Genomic DNA, 17,517 nt, shown 5'->3' on the forward strand with positions numbered 1-17,517 from the left:
TAGTCTGTGCCTATAGATTATCCTCATAGACTGTGCCTATAGATTGTGCCTATAGATTATCCTCATAGACTGTGCCCATAGATTGTGCCTATAGATTATCCTCATAGACGGTACCTATAGATTGTGCCTATAGACTATCCTCATAGATGGTGCCTATAGATTGTCCCTATAGATTATCCTCATAGACAGTGCCAGTGATCACACAGAAGATAACATTGTGGCCGCTATCTGTTCCTGGAGATCTTCCAGGTCTCTGTCAGTTCCAGTAAGGATTTTATAGGGACCGATTTCCTTTGTAAAAGGTTTCATCAGTCCCCGGGGAGGGGGGAGGTCTTGGGCCCCTGCACACAGCTGGGACCAGAGGAGGAAGCAAGAAAGATGTAGTTCTGTGTAGTGACAGCGACTCCCTCCTCCACCCCCTATACACAATGTATATATAAGGAGGGGCACAGCGCAGAGGGAGCATCACAGAGAATGGAGCTGCCGCCTCCTCCAGTCTGCAGGTAACATGTGTGTAATGTGTGTAGTGTATGTGCAGTGTCTGCTGTCTACACATATGTGCAGGTAATGTGTGTAGTGTATGTGCAGTGTCTGCTGTGTACACATATGTGCAGGTAATGTGTGTAGTGTATGTGCAGTGTCTGCTGTGTACACATATGTGCAGATAACATGTGTGTAATGTGTGTAGTGTATGTGCAGTGTCTGCTGTGTACACATATGTGCAGGTAATGTGTGTAGTGTATGTGCAGTGTCTGCTGTGTACACATATGTGCAGGTAATGTGTGTAGTGTATGTGCAGTGTCTGCTGTGTACACATATGTGCAGATAACATGTGTGTAATGTGTGTAGTGTATGTGCAGTGTCTGCTGTGTACACATATGTGCAGATAACATGTGTGTAATGTGTGTAGTGTATGTGCAGTGTCTGCTGTGTACACATATGTGCAGGTAACATGTGTGTAATGTGGGTAATGTATGTGTAGTGCCTGCTGTATATACAGATGTGCAGGTTACATGTGTGTAATGTGTGTGTAGTGTCTGCTGTATATACAGATGTGCAGGTTACATGTGTGTAATGTGTGTGTAGTGTCTGCTGTATATACAGATGTGCAGGTTACATGTGTGTAATGTGTGTAGTGTCTGCTGTATATACAGATGTGCAGGTTACATGTGTGTAATGTGTGTAGTGTCTGCTGTATATACAGATGTGCAGGTTACATGTGTGTAATGTGTGTAGTGCCTGCTGTATATACAGATGTGCAGGTTCTGCTGCACTTACTGTTATGATGTAGTACATACAAGTTCTTCAACAAGTGACAGATATACAGGGTCCTCTATAGATGGCAATGTACAGGTGACATATATACAGGGTCCTCTATAGATGGCAATGTACAAGTGACATATATACAGGGTCCTCTATAGATGGCAATGTACAGGTGACATATATACAGGGTCCTCTATAGATGGCAATGTACAGGTGACATATATACAGGGTCCTCTATAGATGGCAATGTACAGGTGACATATATACTGGGTCCTCTATAGATGGCAATGTACAAGTGACATATATACTGGGTCCTCTATAGATGGCAATGTACAGGTGACATATATACAGGGTCCTCTATAGATGGCAATGTACAAGTGACATATATACAGGGTCCTCTATAGATGGCAATGTACAGGTGACATATATACAGGGTCCTCTATTGATGGCAATGTACAGGTGACATATATACAGGGTCCTCTATAGATGGCAATGTACAGGTGACATATATACAGGGTCCTCTATAGATGGCAATGTACAGGTGACATATATACTGGGTCCTCTATAGATGGCAATGTACAAGTGACATATATACTGGGTCCTCTATAGATGGCAATGTACAAGTGACATATATACAGGGTCCTCTATAGATGGCAATGTACAGGTGACATATATACAGGGTCCTCTATAGATGTTAATGTACAGATGAGGAGTGTAATAATATCACATTATGTAAAGTACAACTATGGGGACTAGTTTCTCGGATGAGATGCTGATCTCTACTAGGGAACAATGGAGATCAGCCTTGTGGGTTTAGATGAATATACTAGCATTATAGGATAGACTGGATGGAGCTTTATTCAACCTTTTCCCTGCTCTATTCTTATTTATCTAAGCTGAGGATTAACCTTTGCCCCTAAGGTCATCACCCAGCTTTCCTAGACTGCTGAATAGAGTGATATGCAGTCAGTAGTGGATTATAATCCAAGCCTTCTAGGGGGCCCGTGGCCACCCAAACCACCCACCAAACTTCATGATGAGAAGGACCTTTACCCATAAAATCCTCATACATTTGTTCCTGCTCTCAATACACATGTACATAGGAGCTTTCAAGGTCCTAAAACCGCAGAAGGGACACATCCTCCTTTCTCCAAGAAGCTGATTCTAGTACCAGATGTAGGAAGTGATTCCAGACTTGTAGGGGGGATAATATTCATACAGCCCAGGGCACGTTGGTGGTCTTAATCCGCCCCTGTATGCAGTTTCAGCCATGCCGTCTCCCTCATACTGTGGTGGGACAAGTCCTTAAACCTACAGCATGGACCCACAAGTCTACACGGAAAGCTCAACCTATAAGGAAGAGGAAACGGACACAAAAATGGTTGGATTTTTCACATTTTGTTTCTGGCAAAATAAGCGTCGCCAGATGCTCTAGACCGCCGCTTATCTAGACATTCCATCATAATATTCAGGTAGAGAGATTCTATCATGTTCCATGTTCCTCTTAAATAATACAGACCCCAGATCGAGGACCCCAAAACAGCTTACACAGACTCACACGTCTTCTCTGTAGATCTTATACATTTCACTTTCTGGCTTGAGAACCTGACATGTGACCCTATATGGTCCTTCACTAACTTGTGTAGAGATCATACTCTTACTGTATTCCGTTATCTTATAGAAGGCCCCTCGAGGGGTCAACCAATGGAAACATGGAGCACGAGAAGCAGAGGAGACCATGTGATGGATCCTGTCATGCCAACTGGATCCTACAGAGCCTAAATCAGGACAGAGAGAACGGATTATTCACAGACATAACCCTTAGAGTCGATGGTCGGAGCTTCTTCTGCCACAAAGTCATTCTGTCTTCCAAAAGTTCCTACTTCAAAGCCATGTTTACCAACGGCCTGAGGGAGAGTAGTGACAAGGTGGTGGACCTTCATGAGATCTCCTCTCTAGTTATGGGACTTGTCTTGGACTTCATGTATGACGGGATGATTTCTATACAAGAAGACAATGTGGAGGACATCTTGCAGGCTTCGGATCTTCTCCACATCTGCAGCCTTCGAGATGAATGTGTGAGGTTTCTTGATGGTCAACTAGAGCCTTCCAATTGTGTAGGCATCATGAAGTTTGCGGACATGTTCTCCATCTGTTCCTTGTCGGAGAAGAGTAAGAAGCTGCTGATGGAAGGTTTCGAGGAGGTCTCCTGCCATGAGGAGTTTCAAAAGTTGAGTAAGGAGGAACTGATTGAGTACCTGTCCAATGACGAGCTAGTGGTGAGTAAGGAAGAAGTGGTCTATGAAGCCGTCATGAGGTGGGTGAAGGACAAGGAAGACCATGGAAGAGAAGCTCTGAAAGATCTACTGCAACATGTGAGGTTTCCTTTGTTGGACCCGATTTATTTTCTTGAGAAGGTGGAAATGGACAAGACCATCCAAGAACATCCTGAGTGTTTTCCTCTACTTCACGAAGCTCGCATTTATCATATTCTTGGAGACACAGTGAACTCTTGTAGAGCAAGACCAAGAAGGTAATGATCCTATCTAACGCTGCAGGGGAGAGCTGTGTAATCATACCTATGTGTATGTTGTTAGTAGCAGCAGGACTGTGAAATATGGATTTATATTTCAGGGTTGTACTGAGGGTGTGTCCTCACACTGCTGTGCTCTGTGCTCTCCGCAGCCGTTTTAGATATTGTTCCTGGAGAGATGTGTAATCAAACCTTTATAATGGATTTATATTCCAGGATTGTAATGGGGGTGTTGTTGTGCTCTTAGCTCTTTGAATTGTTTCCCCCCTCTCCCCTATTATATTCATGGATTGCAGCTTCTTCTAGTATTCTTGGGGTGTGTCCTTACACTGCTGTGCTCTGTGCTCTCTGCAGCCATCTCTCTGGAGAGATGTGTACCTTTGTGTGTGTTGTTAGTAGCAGCAGAGCTGTGAAAAACATATTTATATTCCAGGATTGTATCTTCTCCAAGTGCACTGGAGGTGTGTCCTCACACTGCGGTGCTCTGTGCTCTCTGCAGCCAGTGTTAGGTATTGTCTCTGGAGAGATGTGTACCTTTGTGTGTGTTGTTAATAGCAGCAGGACTGTGATATATGGATTTATATTCCAGGATTGTATCTTCTCCAAGTGTACTGGAGGTGTGTCCTCACACTGCTGTGCTCTGTGCAGTCAGATTTATATTTCAGAATTGTAAGTTTTGGTTGCCTGTCCTCACAGTGCTGTGCTCTCTACTGTTTACCAGGTCCTCTACTATGCAGCAAGTGACTGCTGTAACTTTTTTAGTTTAAAGCAGAGAGCTAAGAGCACAGCAGTGTGAGAATATGTCCCTATAAGCTACATGCTCATTTTTCTCACTTCTGAGACTTCATACAACCTTCACACTGCTATGGGGTCCACTTTAGATGATTCTCTTGTTATTGAGGGGGGTCTCCTATGATTGTTAATAGGGGGGTCTCTATCTGTTTTTATGGGGGCACAGGCTAGACTATAGTGAGATTGGGACTATATTGAAATAAATGGTGTCCTCCTAGGTTCATGGACACGTCTGAGCTCATTATTGTTATCGGCGGCCGCAACAGTAAAGAAAAGCTGAAGTTATCGTACATAGACAGCTACGAGGTGCGGAGCGGGCAGAGCGTGGCGCTCACCATGTTCCCCGGATACCCCAAGACTGGCATGGCCGCCTGCACACTGAAGAATAACATATACATTTCTGGTAAGAAGCTGGAATTATAGATTTTGTAGGTTACCGAATGTACTAATGCATCATGTAATACTATCATCTTCATGTAACGTTTCCTACTTCTCACAGCTGAGGGTTTGCTACAATGATATCCAGTCTAGTACAGTGATACAAACATAGGATCATCAGTTCCAATCTCTCCGCTCTACTGACAGTTTGTTACAATGTATCAGTGCAGTAAGATATGTTATTCTCAAGTCAAGACTGGGTGCAATTGTAACAAACCCTCAGCGGTGAGAAATATTGTATCTGTGGGAGCACATTCTCTGGTAGATAGCAGAAATCTTGGGGAATGGAAAGGAATAATTTCTTTTTTTTTTGTAACTTACATTTTATTCGTTTTTACATTACAATAATACAATGCACATAGGTATGATTCATGAATATGAATCAGTACGAGAAGGTACAATGGTTAAAGGGATATTCTGACAGTATCGTTGGATTGGCGATACATTTTGGATCAGTAGGGACTGATATGGAGTACCCCTTTAAGAATTTTTTTGACCTATATGAATGTTCTGTCCCTTTAACTCAGAATTGTATACAATGTATCATCTTATTGTACTGTATCCATTGTATCATCTGTAAGGCGGAGTCTCATGTCTTCTAATTCCCTCCTCCAGGGGGCGACAGGAGCCGCGATGTCTGGATGCTCAATGTTCAGATAAACAACTGGGTAAAGATGGCGTCAATGTACACCAAGAGGTGGTGGCACGGCATGGTCACCTCAAAGGGTCAGGTACGTCCAATGACAATTGGCTTTATCAATCGTCCTATGCCGGAATACTATAAACTTTTCCAAAAATTGGAGAATTTCTTTAGGTGTTGCTCTATTTGAGCTCTTTTCTAAAAAGTGGGTGGAGTTTTGTAGGCACCCGATTGGGCGGAGCCTAAATTCGGATGCAGCGTTGGATGTGACAGGGGTATATGTTGTTTCTGATATAATGACACATAATCATTGATTGTTTTGGGGGGTTGTTTTTTGCAGATCTATGCTGTCGGTGGTTTTGATGGGGTGAATAAGTTGTCTACGGTGGAGCGATACAACTCCTTCACCAATACCTGGTCCCCGGTGACCCCCATGTTGGAAGCCGTGAGCTCGGCCGCTGTGGTCTCCTGTATGAACAAGCTGTATGTCATCGGAGGAGCAGTGAATTATGGGAACACAGATAAGGTATAGCGGAGGCTATAGAAACCTATAGGGGGTCATTTACTAAGGGCCCGGGCATTTTTCCGTTTTGTGCCGATTTTCCCTGTATTGCCCCGGGTTTTTGGTGCACGCGATCGGATTGTGGCGCATCGGCTCTGGCATGTACGCAACGGAAATTGGGGGGCGTGGCCGAACGAAAACCAGAAAAACCGCTGCATTTATAAAAAAAAAAAAAGCGTTGCGGGACATGCGCTTACCTTCACCAAGTATAGGATCATGCACTGCGGTGGGCCTCGGCGGACTTCAGTGCAGCAGCGACACCTGGTGGACGTAGGAGGAACTGCCTTAGTGAATCGCCGGAAGACCCGAATCCACCGCAGAGAACGCGCCGCTGGATCGTGAATGGACCGGGTAAGTAAATCTGCCCCATAGTGTTATGTACAGAGGAGTCACATACTACTTATGTATATGATCTGTGTTACTACTTATCTGAAGGGGTCGGGCTAAGTCAACCCCTGGTGTTCACCCTTTAACCTCCCTTAGTGATAAGTACTTTGTTGCAGGGAATCACCAGGTTGCTACCTCTTGGAATATACATGTAGAACAGAGCTGAAAGCAGAGGTGATACTATGTATGGGGACACCTTTGCAGGACACTATTGCTCAGGCAACTTTCCCTGGGGAAGGTGCCTGAGCTAATGAAGTGGAATTGGTGCTCCAGTAGTCACAGCCACTCCCCCAGTGCACCTGAACTCTACTGGGTTTATTGTATCTCCTGCTAGTAGCTGGAATGTTAATTCTACATAATTTTCCTCCAGGTCCAGTGTTACAATCCGGAGGCGGATAGATGGACATATGTTTCTTCGGCTCCTTTCTCCAAGGACGGTATCAGCGGAGTTTCAGTAGATGGGACAATTTATATCGTCGGGGGACTAATGAGCGCCATCTACAGCTACAGACCGAGCTCAGACACGTGGAGCCACGAGGCGGCGCTGCCAGGACCTCTGGTGAGGATTGGCGTCACGTGCAGGATTATAGTGGGGGCAGGTGCTGAACCCTCAGGGGTCTGATTACTCATACAACTGTATTGCACAATATCGGTTCTGGTTCTGCTTCCCAATTTGTAATAGGGATCTTAACATGAGAGGCTCCTGATTTTAATGAAAACGAATTATCCACGCCTAAACTTCACCTTCCTTCTGGAGGTCCAGGGGGTGCACCGATCTCTGGCAGGTGTCTTCTGTATGTTAAATCAGACACCCACCTTGTATAGAAAGGGTTCAGCAATAGAGCAAAACTTTTTGATTTTACAGCTCTTGTGCTAACTCTTGTGTCTCCATGGTAACAGACTACAAACAAAATATTGTGTAGTCTGATCCTGTAGTCATCTATTAACCTTCTGCCCTTTTCTTTCTTGATGGTTTCTGGGTAGTAAAAACTCCATAAAATCGGACTAAATCTAGTCTGGGGGGGAGGCATAGGAGCTGCATACACAAAACGGGCAACTTTGATTTTCTTCTTTAAACCTTTCAATCTATTCCCATCTAGGAGTTTTGCGGCGTGACGGTCTGTGAAGGAAAGTTGTACATAACGGGAGGAAGAGGAGGAGACGTAACAGACAAGTGTTTAGCGTTCGATCCCAAATCCAAGACGTTTTCGGAAGCTCGCCCTTTGCTCCGCCCCACCAGTCACCACAGCTGCGTCACCGTGCTGCAGAAGACGAGGAGATGACCCGATGACTAGAAGCAGAGGGTTTGGAGCTGTGTATCAGGACTGTGAAGAATCTTCGGTGCTGCCTTTAGTAGACAGTGTTGAGTTTTAGGAGTTTTTTTCAAAAATAATATGTCGTCCTTTTTGGATTCTATTGATAAATTATTTGATTTGCAATATTCACATTATGTTAACACATTTCTGTGTGAAGTAAATTTATTATATTTACACCAGTTTAATCTGAAAAGAAATGCTTGTATTTTCATATTGATGCAGATTAGATTCTCTGTGCACTGGGGGCGGGGCTATGTCTGCTGGTGCACATGTCTTTCCACGTTCTTATTTTCATGGGAGATGTCAATCATTCTGTAAAGGGATAGAGCTGTGTATTGCTCTAAAACAGAATATAAGTGCACTGTGCAGCGTAGCCCCGCCTCTAGTGCACTTAGAAGCTAATTTGCATAAAGATAATAAACAATAAGATAAAAATTGGAAAAAATAATACCGCCTTACAGTGCACATAATGGTTCTATGATGTTTTCAGCCCTTAATTGGGGTCAGTCTTATGGGCATGTTGTGGTGGTAACCCCTCTGATTATGCTATCAAAGAACCCTGGGCAGGAGGTGGCGTGGGGTCTCCCAGGGGTGCCAGAGTGATGGGCGAGGCAGAGCCGCACTAGCTCTTTACCATATATGTGACTGTGGAAATCTTCTTGTATTTGATATCCTTCTTTCTAAAATCAACTTTTATAATTATGCTAATGAGCTACTGGGGTGGTTCCCACAACCCCTCTGTGTTCCCCCACTCTGCTGATCTCAAAGGAGTAAATGTTTGAAGGGGTTTGTCCAGGAGATATGTCCACTTTACTCTAAAAACAGCCCAAGTAACCCCCCGCTCCCTCAGCTCCGAACCTCCCAGGACCATAAAAGAAATATATATGTGTGTTTGTATATATATATATATATATATATATGCATGTGCTGAATGAGTGTTTATGTATATTATGTGTATGGTGTGTGTATATTTGCTGTATATACTGTTTGTATATGTGTATACTGTATATGCTGTATATATATGCAGTATTTATGATATTTATCAGAGCTTATCTGTTGTACTACATGGCGATACGCTGTATGCATTTTGTACTAAATGGTGATATGCTGTATGCATTTTATACTACATGGCGGCACGCTGTATGCATGTTTTACTGCATGGCTGTACGCTGTATGCATTTTATACTACATGGCAGTACGCTGTATGCATTTTATACTACATGGCAGTACGCTGTATGCATTTTATACTACATTGCTCTACGCTGTATGCATTTTATACTACATGGCGGTACACTATGCATTTTATATTACATAGTGGCACGCTGTATGCATTTTATATTACATGGCAGTACGCTGTAAGCATTTTTTACTACATGGCGGTGCGCTATATGCATTTTCTACTACATGGCGGTACACTGTATGCATTTTATACTACATGGCGGTATGCTGTATGCATTTTTAACTACATGGCGGTACACTGTATGCATTTTTTACTACATGACGGTGCGCTATTTGCATTTTTTACTACATGGCGGTACATGGTATGCATTTTATACTACATGGCGGTACACTATGTATTTTATATTACATAGTGGTACACTGTATGCATTTTATACTACATGGCAGTACGCTCTATGCATTTTATACTACATGGCGGCACGCTGTATGCATTTTATACTACATGGCGGCACTCTGTATGCATTTTATACTACATGGAGGTACGCTGTATGCATTTTATACTACATGGCGCAGCCTTATGCATTTTATACTACATGGCGGCCCACTGTATGCATTTTACACGGCATGGTGGTACTTTATACTACATGGCAGTACGCTGCATGAATTTTATACTACATGGCAGTACGCTGTATGAATTTTATACTACATGGCTGTCTGTGCGGTGCATGAGGCAGAGAGAAGCAGGCCATTTTCGGGTAGAAAAAGGTGCAGGAGCAATATTCATGAAGTCTATGACCACAAGGTGCAGAGCAGACATCAAGCGAGTCACCTGCAGGTTTAAGAAGGTGCGGAGAGCAGCCTTCATGAGGTCTATGACTGTGCAGGTGCATGATCAGTAAAATCAGAGGAAAAAACACAGCGCATCAAAGGTACAATGATAACATCAGTATCGGGTACAGTAAAGGTGTTATTGGCATCAATATGAGTGCGCAGCGTATCCTGCGAGCCGGAGTAGGGACTACACCGGCATGTCGAATGGAGAGGTAGAAAGAAAAAAGCAGGATTCTGGGCCGCGCTTCTCAATAAAATAACTTGTTTATTTCAGAGGACAATAAAACATTGGACTACGCGTTTCGGAGCGAATTGCTCCCTTCTTCAGGGAGACAGTATAAAGTTAATATTATCTGTGAGGTGCAGCAGCTCCTGTGTGCAGCAAATTCTCCCTGTAACCTGCCGGCTAAGAATCTGGAGGGGGGCACAATTCAGAGGGCTGTATCTCTGGCTCTGTGTCACCTAGAATCTCAATTATATTTTCGTATGAAAGAAGAGAGTCTCCTCTTTTATGTGAAACTAAACTTGTGTTTCTAGGTCTCAGGGAACTGTTAAATTGACGTCTGGAGTGAATATTTCCAAATTCATGCCACCTAGAAACACAATTTTAGATTCATTTGGAAGAAGAGATTCTCCTCTTTCATGGGGCCCTAGACAAATGCCCAGTTTGCCACCCTCCAACGCCGGCCCTGGTCATAGCACTGATAGAGGAGGAAGCAAGAGGAAGAGGAAGCTACCTACCCTGATCTGTGTGACTCTGTCTATAAGAGGAAAGCTGAGAACCTGAGTGAAGCATCTTTTTACTGGTGCACCTGTGCTTGGTCTTGCGACACAATTTGAAAGTTAATCCCTCACTCTGTACGAATTAGTCGGATCGTCCATTGGCATGTCCCCCAATTTGTGTGGCATGGACAGCGCCACAATCGTATCGTGTGCGACACAATCGGATGCAGACACTTGCTAAGTACCTTTGCAAGCTGTATAATCCCTGAAAAAGGTGCACAGTCCAATGAAAGTGAGCAGCACGACCCTTAGTAAATGAGCCCCTTGTTAGTACAGATGTGCACTGGGCCTTACATGGTATATTACTAGGATTTGCTGTCACTCTATGTCTAGTAAGGATCTAACATCTGAGAGAACAAGGGAAGATCCACATTGGACTATAAAATCAGTAGCATTTTACAGTACAAACATGAATGATCTATGTAGAAATTGTGCAGCAGAATATGTTTTATGTCTGCAGATAATGTGTATTAGGGTGTTTTGTGGCAGATGGGGTGCGTATTATAAAGTCCTGCAGCAGCAGAGGTGTGTATTATGAAATTCTACGGCAGATGAGGTGTGTTTTATGATGTTCTGCAGCAGCTGAGTTGTATATTATGATAATATCTAGCAGCTGGGGTGTGTATTATGATAATATGCGGCAGCTAAGGTGTGTTTTATTATGTTCTGCAGCAGCTGAGGTTTGTATTATGATGTTCTGCAGCAGCTGAGGTGTGTATTATGATGTTCTGCAGCAGGTGAGGTGTGTATTATGATGTTCTGCAGCAGCTGAGGTGTGTATTATGATAATATGCGGCAGCTAAGGTGTGTATTATGATGTTCTGCAGCAGCTGAGGTGTGTATTATGATGTTCTGCAGCAGGTGAGGTGTGTATTATGATGTTCTGCATCAGCTGAGGTGTGTATTATGATGTTCCGCAGCAGCTGAGTTGTGTATTATGAGCTTCTGTAGAAGCTTTTTTGTGTATTAAGCAAATTTTGAGATTTTCTCTATTGGACTCATGACCTAGAATCTGCCCTGCATACAATAAGAACCTTATCATACTGACAAACCGCTCTGACCCGGTCGCCCCATTGTTTTCGCATCCTGTACGTTATTTTGTGTATATCTTGACTTCTCAGAATGGGACTGATAATACAGACACAAACATGTGGGTGCAGGATATGTGGGTCTAATGTGGGTCTTCCCCCTCCTCCAGGTATGTCGTTCCTCCTCTGCAGGTAAATACTTCTCTGTGTTACTGACATTACTTTCTATGTGTCAGTCAGATGTCAGACTGTATCGTATGATCTGAAGGTGAACAGGCAGGAAAAGGCGAATACTGCAGCGGAGGCATGGAGCAGCTCCCCCCATCAGTCGCTACTGTACAGTCATGGCCATAAGTTTTGGGAATGACACAAATCTTATATTGTCACATGATCTGTTGCCCTCTGGTTTGTCAGATGTGTTTATCACATACAGAAATACAAGTGCAATCATATTATGAGTAACAAAAGCTTTTATGGACAGTGAGAAGGAGTTACTGCAGCGAGTCAGTATCTGCAGTGTTGCCCCTTCTTCTTCAGGACCTCTGCAATTCTCCCTGGCAGCTCTCAATCACCTTCTGGACCAGATCCTGACTGATAGCCATCCATTCCTGCACAATCACTGCTGCATTGTGTCACAATTTGTTGGTTTTTGTTTGTCCACCCGTCGCTTGATGATTGACCACAAGTTCTCAATGGGATTAAGATTTGGGAAGTTTCCAGGCCACGGACCCAAAAGCTCTGTGTTTTGTTCCCTGAGCCATTTAGTTCTCCCCTTTGCTTTATGGCAGGTGCTCCATCATGCTGGAAAAGGCATTGCTCATCACCAAACTGCTCCTGAAGGGTTGGGAGAAGTTGCTCTTGGAGGACATTCTGGACCATTCTTTATTCATGGATGAGTTTTTAGGCAAGACTGTGAGAGAGCCGATTCCCTTGGCTGAGAAGCCGCCCCACACATGAATGGGTGCAGGAGGCTTTACAGGTGGCATGAGACAAGACTGGTGGGATCGCTCACCTTGTCTTCTCCGGACAAGCTGTTTTCCAGATGTTCCAAACAATCTGAAAGGGGATTCATCAGAGGAAATGACTTTCCCCCAGTCCTCAGCAGTCCACTCCCTGTACCTTCTGCAGAATATCAGTCTGTCCCTGATGTTTTTTCTGGAGAGAAGTGGCTTCTTTGCTTCCCTCCTGCACACCAGGCCTTGCTCCAAGAGTCTCCACAGTCTCACAGTGCGTGCAGATGCCTCACACCCTGCTGCCATTCCTGAGCAAGCTCTGCACTGCTGGGAGCCCCATCCCCAAGCTGAAACACTTTTAAGAGACGGTCCTGGCGCTTGCTGGTCCTTCTTGGGCCTTTTTGGCAACAATGGAACCCAGTGGCGTAACAAGGAGAGGCAGGGCCCCATAGCAGACTTCTGAAGGGGACCCACTGCCGGCTTTAAAATATACAAATATTACACATTACACTGTTACACACATATAGGGCATATACACATCACCTATACAGACATACAGCTTATATACACATATAACATACTGTATTTATACACACCATACACCATATACACATCACATATACACATAAACAATATATATATACCACAATGTGCAGCATAATATGTATATAATGGTGCACATTCTTCATTCTTTAGTGTCAGGTCGGATGACGGGGCCCCCTGACACTGTGGGCCCCATAGCGGTCCTCCCTGAACTCCTTGATGATGCGATAGATTGGTGACTGAGGTGCAATCTTTCTAGCTGCGATACTCTTCCCTGTTAGGCCAGTTTTGTGCAGTGAAATGATGACTGCACGTGTTTCTTTAGAGATAACCATGGTTAACAGAAGAGAAACAATGATCAGGCTCCTTTTAACCCCTTAACGCTCTGCGCTGTAGCTCTACGGCGCAGAGGTATAAGGAGTGTATGAAGAGGGCTCACGGGCTGAGTCCTCTTCATACAAAGGTGGGGTTTTTTGCATTTTGGCTATTAACCCTGTCATTGCCGCCGGCAAAGTCGCTGGCGGCGGTTAAAAGACGGCGGCGCGCGGGCGCTGCCATCTTTTTTACGATCGCCGCGCCCCTGAACGTCATCGGGGGGGCGGCGATCGGTTGCCATGGTAGCCTCGGGTCTTCTTTTGACACGAGGCTACATGGCTTCTGGAGATTCGTTACAAAGAGCCAGTGGCTCATTATAATGAATGTGCTGCAAAAATGCCATATATTGCAATACAGAAGTATTATACAGAAGTATTGCAGTATATGGTAGGAGCGATCTGACCATCTAGGGTTAATGTACCCTAGATGGTCTAAGAAATAGTGGGAAAAAAAAAGAAAAAAAAAGTTTAAAAAATAAAAAAAAATTAATAAAATATTAAAAATTCTAATCACCCCCCTTTCCCTAGAACTGATATAAAACATAATAAACAGTAAAAATCACAAACACATTAGGTATCGCCGCGTCCCAAAATGCCCGATCTATCAAAATATAAAAACGGTTACGGCGGCGGTGACCTCCGAGGCGGGAAATGGCACCCAAATGTCCGAAATGCGACTTTTACACCTTTTTACATCACAAAAAAAAATGAAATAAAAAATGATCAAAATGTCGCACAGACCTCAAAACGGTAGCAATGAAAACGTCGCCTCATTTCGGAAAATTTTTTTTTTCTTTTTTGTACACATTCGTTTAATTTTTGAAAATGTATTAAAACACAATAAAACCTATATAAATTGGGTATCACCGCGATCACACCGAACCAAAGAATAAAGCTGAGCTGTTATTTTGAGTGCAGAGTCAAAGTCGAAAAAACGGAGCCCACAAGAACGTGTTTTTTTTAAAATGTTTTCACATTTGGAATTTTTTTTCAGCTTCGTAGTACACGGCATGTTAAAATAAATAACATTACGGGAAAGTAAAATTTGTTACGCACAAAATAAGCCCTCACACAGGTCTGTACACGTAAAAATGAAAAAGTTATGGATTTTTGAAGTTGGAGAGCGAGAAATGAGCCGAAAAACCCTGCGTCCTTAAGGGGTTAAAGTGTCCAGTGGTGTGATTCTTACTGAGGGCGCGGTCACACGTTGCGCTTTGGTTCCGTTTTCATTGCGTTTTAAAACGCATTACAACAGCTGAGGAGAGGAGATTTGCCTAATTACATTACTATTTACATTTGTTACCGCTTTGTTAACGCAAACGTTAACAGTAATGTAATTAGGAAAATCTCCTCTCCTCAGCTGTTGTAATGCGTTTTAAAACGGAATGGAAATGGAACCAAAGCGCAATGTGTGAACGCGCGCCCTCAGGGTGCGGTCACTCGTCGCGTTTAATGCATGCGTTTAAAAACGCATTGGAATAGCTAAAGAGTGATTTGCCTAATTAACCGGTTAAGGACCGGGCCCTTTCCTGTTTTTTCATGTCCATTTTTCACTCCCCACCTTCAAAAATCTATAACTTTTTTATTTTTACACGTAAAGAGCTGTGTGACGGCTTGTTTTCTGCGTAACAAATTGCACTTCATAATGATGGTATTAAATATTCCATGCCATGTACTCGGAAGCGGGAAAAAAATTCCAAATGCAATGAAAATGGTGAAAAAACGCATTTGCGCCATTTTCTTGTGGGCTGGGATATTACGTCTTTCACTGAGCGCCCCAAATGACAGGTCTACTTTATTCTTTGGGTCGGTACGATTAAGGGGATACCAAATTTGTATAGGTTTTATAATGTTTTCATACATTTACAAAAATTAAAACCTCCTGTACAAAAATAATTTTTTTGATTTTGCCAACTTCTGGCGCTAATAACTTTTTTATACTTTGGTGTACGGAGCTGTGGGTGGTGTCATTTTTGGCGAAATTTGATAATATTTTCAATGATATCATTTTTAGGACTGTGCGACCTTTTGATCACTTTTTATAGATTTTTTTAGATTTTTCAAAATGGCAAAAAAAGTGCCATTTTCGACTTTGGGCGCTATTTTCCGTTACGGGGTTAAACGCTTTGAAAAACCGTTATCATATTTTGATAGATCGGGCATTTTCGGACGCGTCGATACCTCATGTGTTTATGATTTTTACTGTTTATTTATATTTATGTCAGTTCTAGGGAAAGGGGGGTGATTTGAAATTTTAGGTTTTTTTATTATAATTTTTTTTTTTTAAACTTTTTTTTATTTTTATTTATACTATTTTTCAGACTCCCTGGGGTACTTTAACCCTAGGTTGTCTGATCGATCCTATCATATACTGCCATACTACAATATGGCAGTATATGGGGATTTTCTTCCTCATTCATTACAATGTGCTATCAGCACATTGTAATGAAGGGGTTAAAACGAAATAGCCTCGGGTCTTCGGAAGACCCGAGGCTACCATGGAGACGGATCGCCGCCCCCCGATGACGTCACGGGGAGCGGCGATCCCAGGTAAGATGGCGGCGCCCATGCGCCGCTATCTGTTTGAGGCTGCCGGCAGCTTTGCCGGCAGCCCACGCTGTGAGAACACCCGCGATCGGTGCTAGCAATATGCAGCAAAGACTTACCGGCTATGGAGAGGGCTCAGCCCGTGAGCCCTCTCCATGCAGCGCGACGCGACCGCCGCCATGAATACACGGCGGGCGGTCGCGAACCGGTTAAACAGCTGTTAACACTTGCGCTTACAAAATGAAAATGCTAAAGCTTGCGTTAACGCATGCGCTAACATTGCGTTAACAAATGCATGCGTTTACCTCGATGTTAACACATGCGTTAACAATGCATTAGCGGTTGCGTTTTGTAAACACACGTGTTAACAGCTGTTAAATTAAGCAAATCACTCTTCAGTTATTGCAATGCGTTTTTAAAAGCATGCGTTAAACGTGACGTACCCGCACCCTTAACCCCTAAGGGTGAAGACACGTGGCATTTTTAGGCCGTTTTTGGCCCGTTTTTAGTTAGTGCGTTTTCACATCGTTAAAAGCGCATGTGTTTGACCAATTATTTGACCAGTTTTTTAACGCATGCGTTTTTAACAATGTGAAAACGCACTAACTAAAAACGGCCCAAAAACGGCCTAAAAACGCCACGTGTGTCTTCACCCTTAAAGGGGTTGTCCGAGTTTTAAAAAAATATATATATATGTGGCCGGGAGCGGGCTGCCTAAAATAATAAAGCTGTACTTACCTTCCGGTGCCCTCCGGTATCCAGCGCTGCTGTCGCTCCGGTCCGGGCGCCATGTAAACAAACATGGCCGCCAGAGCAGCGCTGCATTCAGCTTCCGGCCGGCCGTGGCCAGGTACGCCTATCCGTCCCTATACACAGCATTGTGTATGGGGGCTGGAAGGTTGTCGGGTCCGGCCGGAAGCTGAATGCAGCGCTGTTCCGACGGCCATGTTTGTTTACATGGCGCCCGGACCGGAGCGACAGCAGCGCTGGATACGGGAGGGCACCGGAAGGTAAGTACAGCTTTATTATTTTAGGCAGCCCGCTCCCGGCCACATATATATTTTTTTTCAAAACTCGGACAACCCCTTTAACGACTTGGCCTTTTGTAGTTTTTTTCACTTCCATTTTTCACTCACCACCTTCGAAAATCTGTAACTTTTTTATTTTTCCATGTACAGAGCTGTGTGACGGCTTATTTTCTGCGTAACAAATTGCACTTCAAAGTGACGGTATTTAATATTCCATGGCGCGTACTGGGAAGCGGGAAAAAAATTCCAAATGCAGTGAAAATGGTGAAAAAACACGTTTGCAATGTATTCTTGTGGGCTTGGATTTTACAGCTTTCACT

The 17,517-nt window shown here is 43.6% G+C and overlaps 1 protein-coding gene across 1 annotated transcript; it reads left to right on the forward strand.

Annotated features, from left to right (window-relative positions):
• Positions 1–172: 172 nt before the first annotated feature.
• LOC140117320 (kelch-like protein 35) lies at positions 173–8,110 on the forward strand. Its single transcript, XM_072133900.1, has 7 exons — positions 173–503; positions 2,945–3,796; positions 4,807–4,991; positions 5,642–5,757; positions 6,007–6,192; positions 6,986–7,174; positions 7,716–8,110. The coding sequence occupies exons 1-7, from the start codon at positions 475–477 to the stop codon at positions 7,896–7,898; spliced, it is 1,740 nt and encodes a 579-aa protein (XP_071990001.1). The 5' UTR covers positions 173–474; the 3' UTR covers positions 7,899–8,110.
• The last annotated feature ends 9,407 nt before the right edge of the window (positions 8,111–17,517 follow it).

The sequence above is a fragment of the Engystomops pustulosus genome, chromosome 2, assembly GCF_040894005.1.
Source record: "Engystomops pustulosus chromosome 2, aEngPut4.maternal, whole genome shotgun sequence".
In the NCBI taxonomy this organism is placed as follows: domain Eukaryota; kingdom Metazoa; phylum Chordata; class Amphibia; order Anura; family Leptodactylidae; genus Engystomops; species Engystomops pustulosus.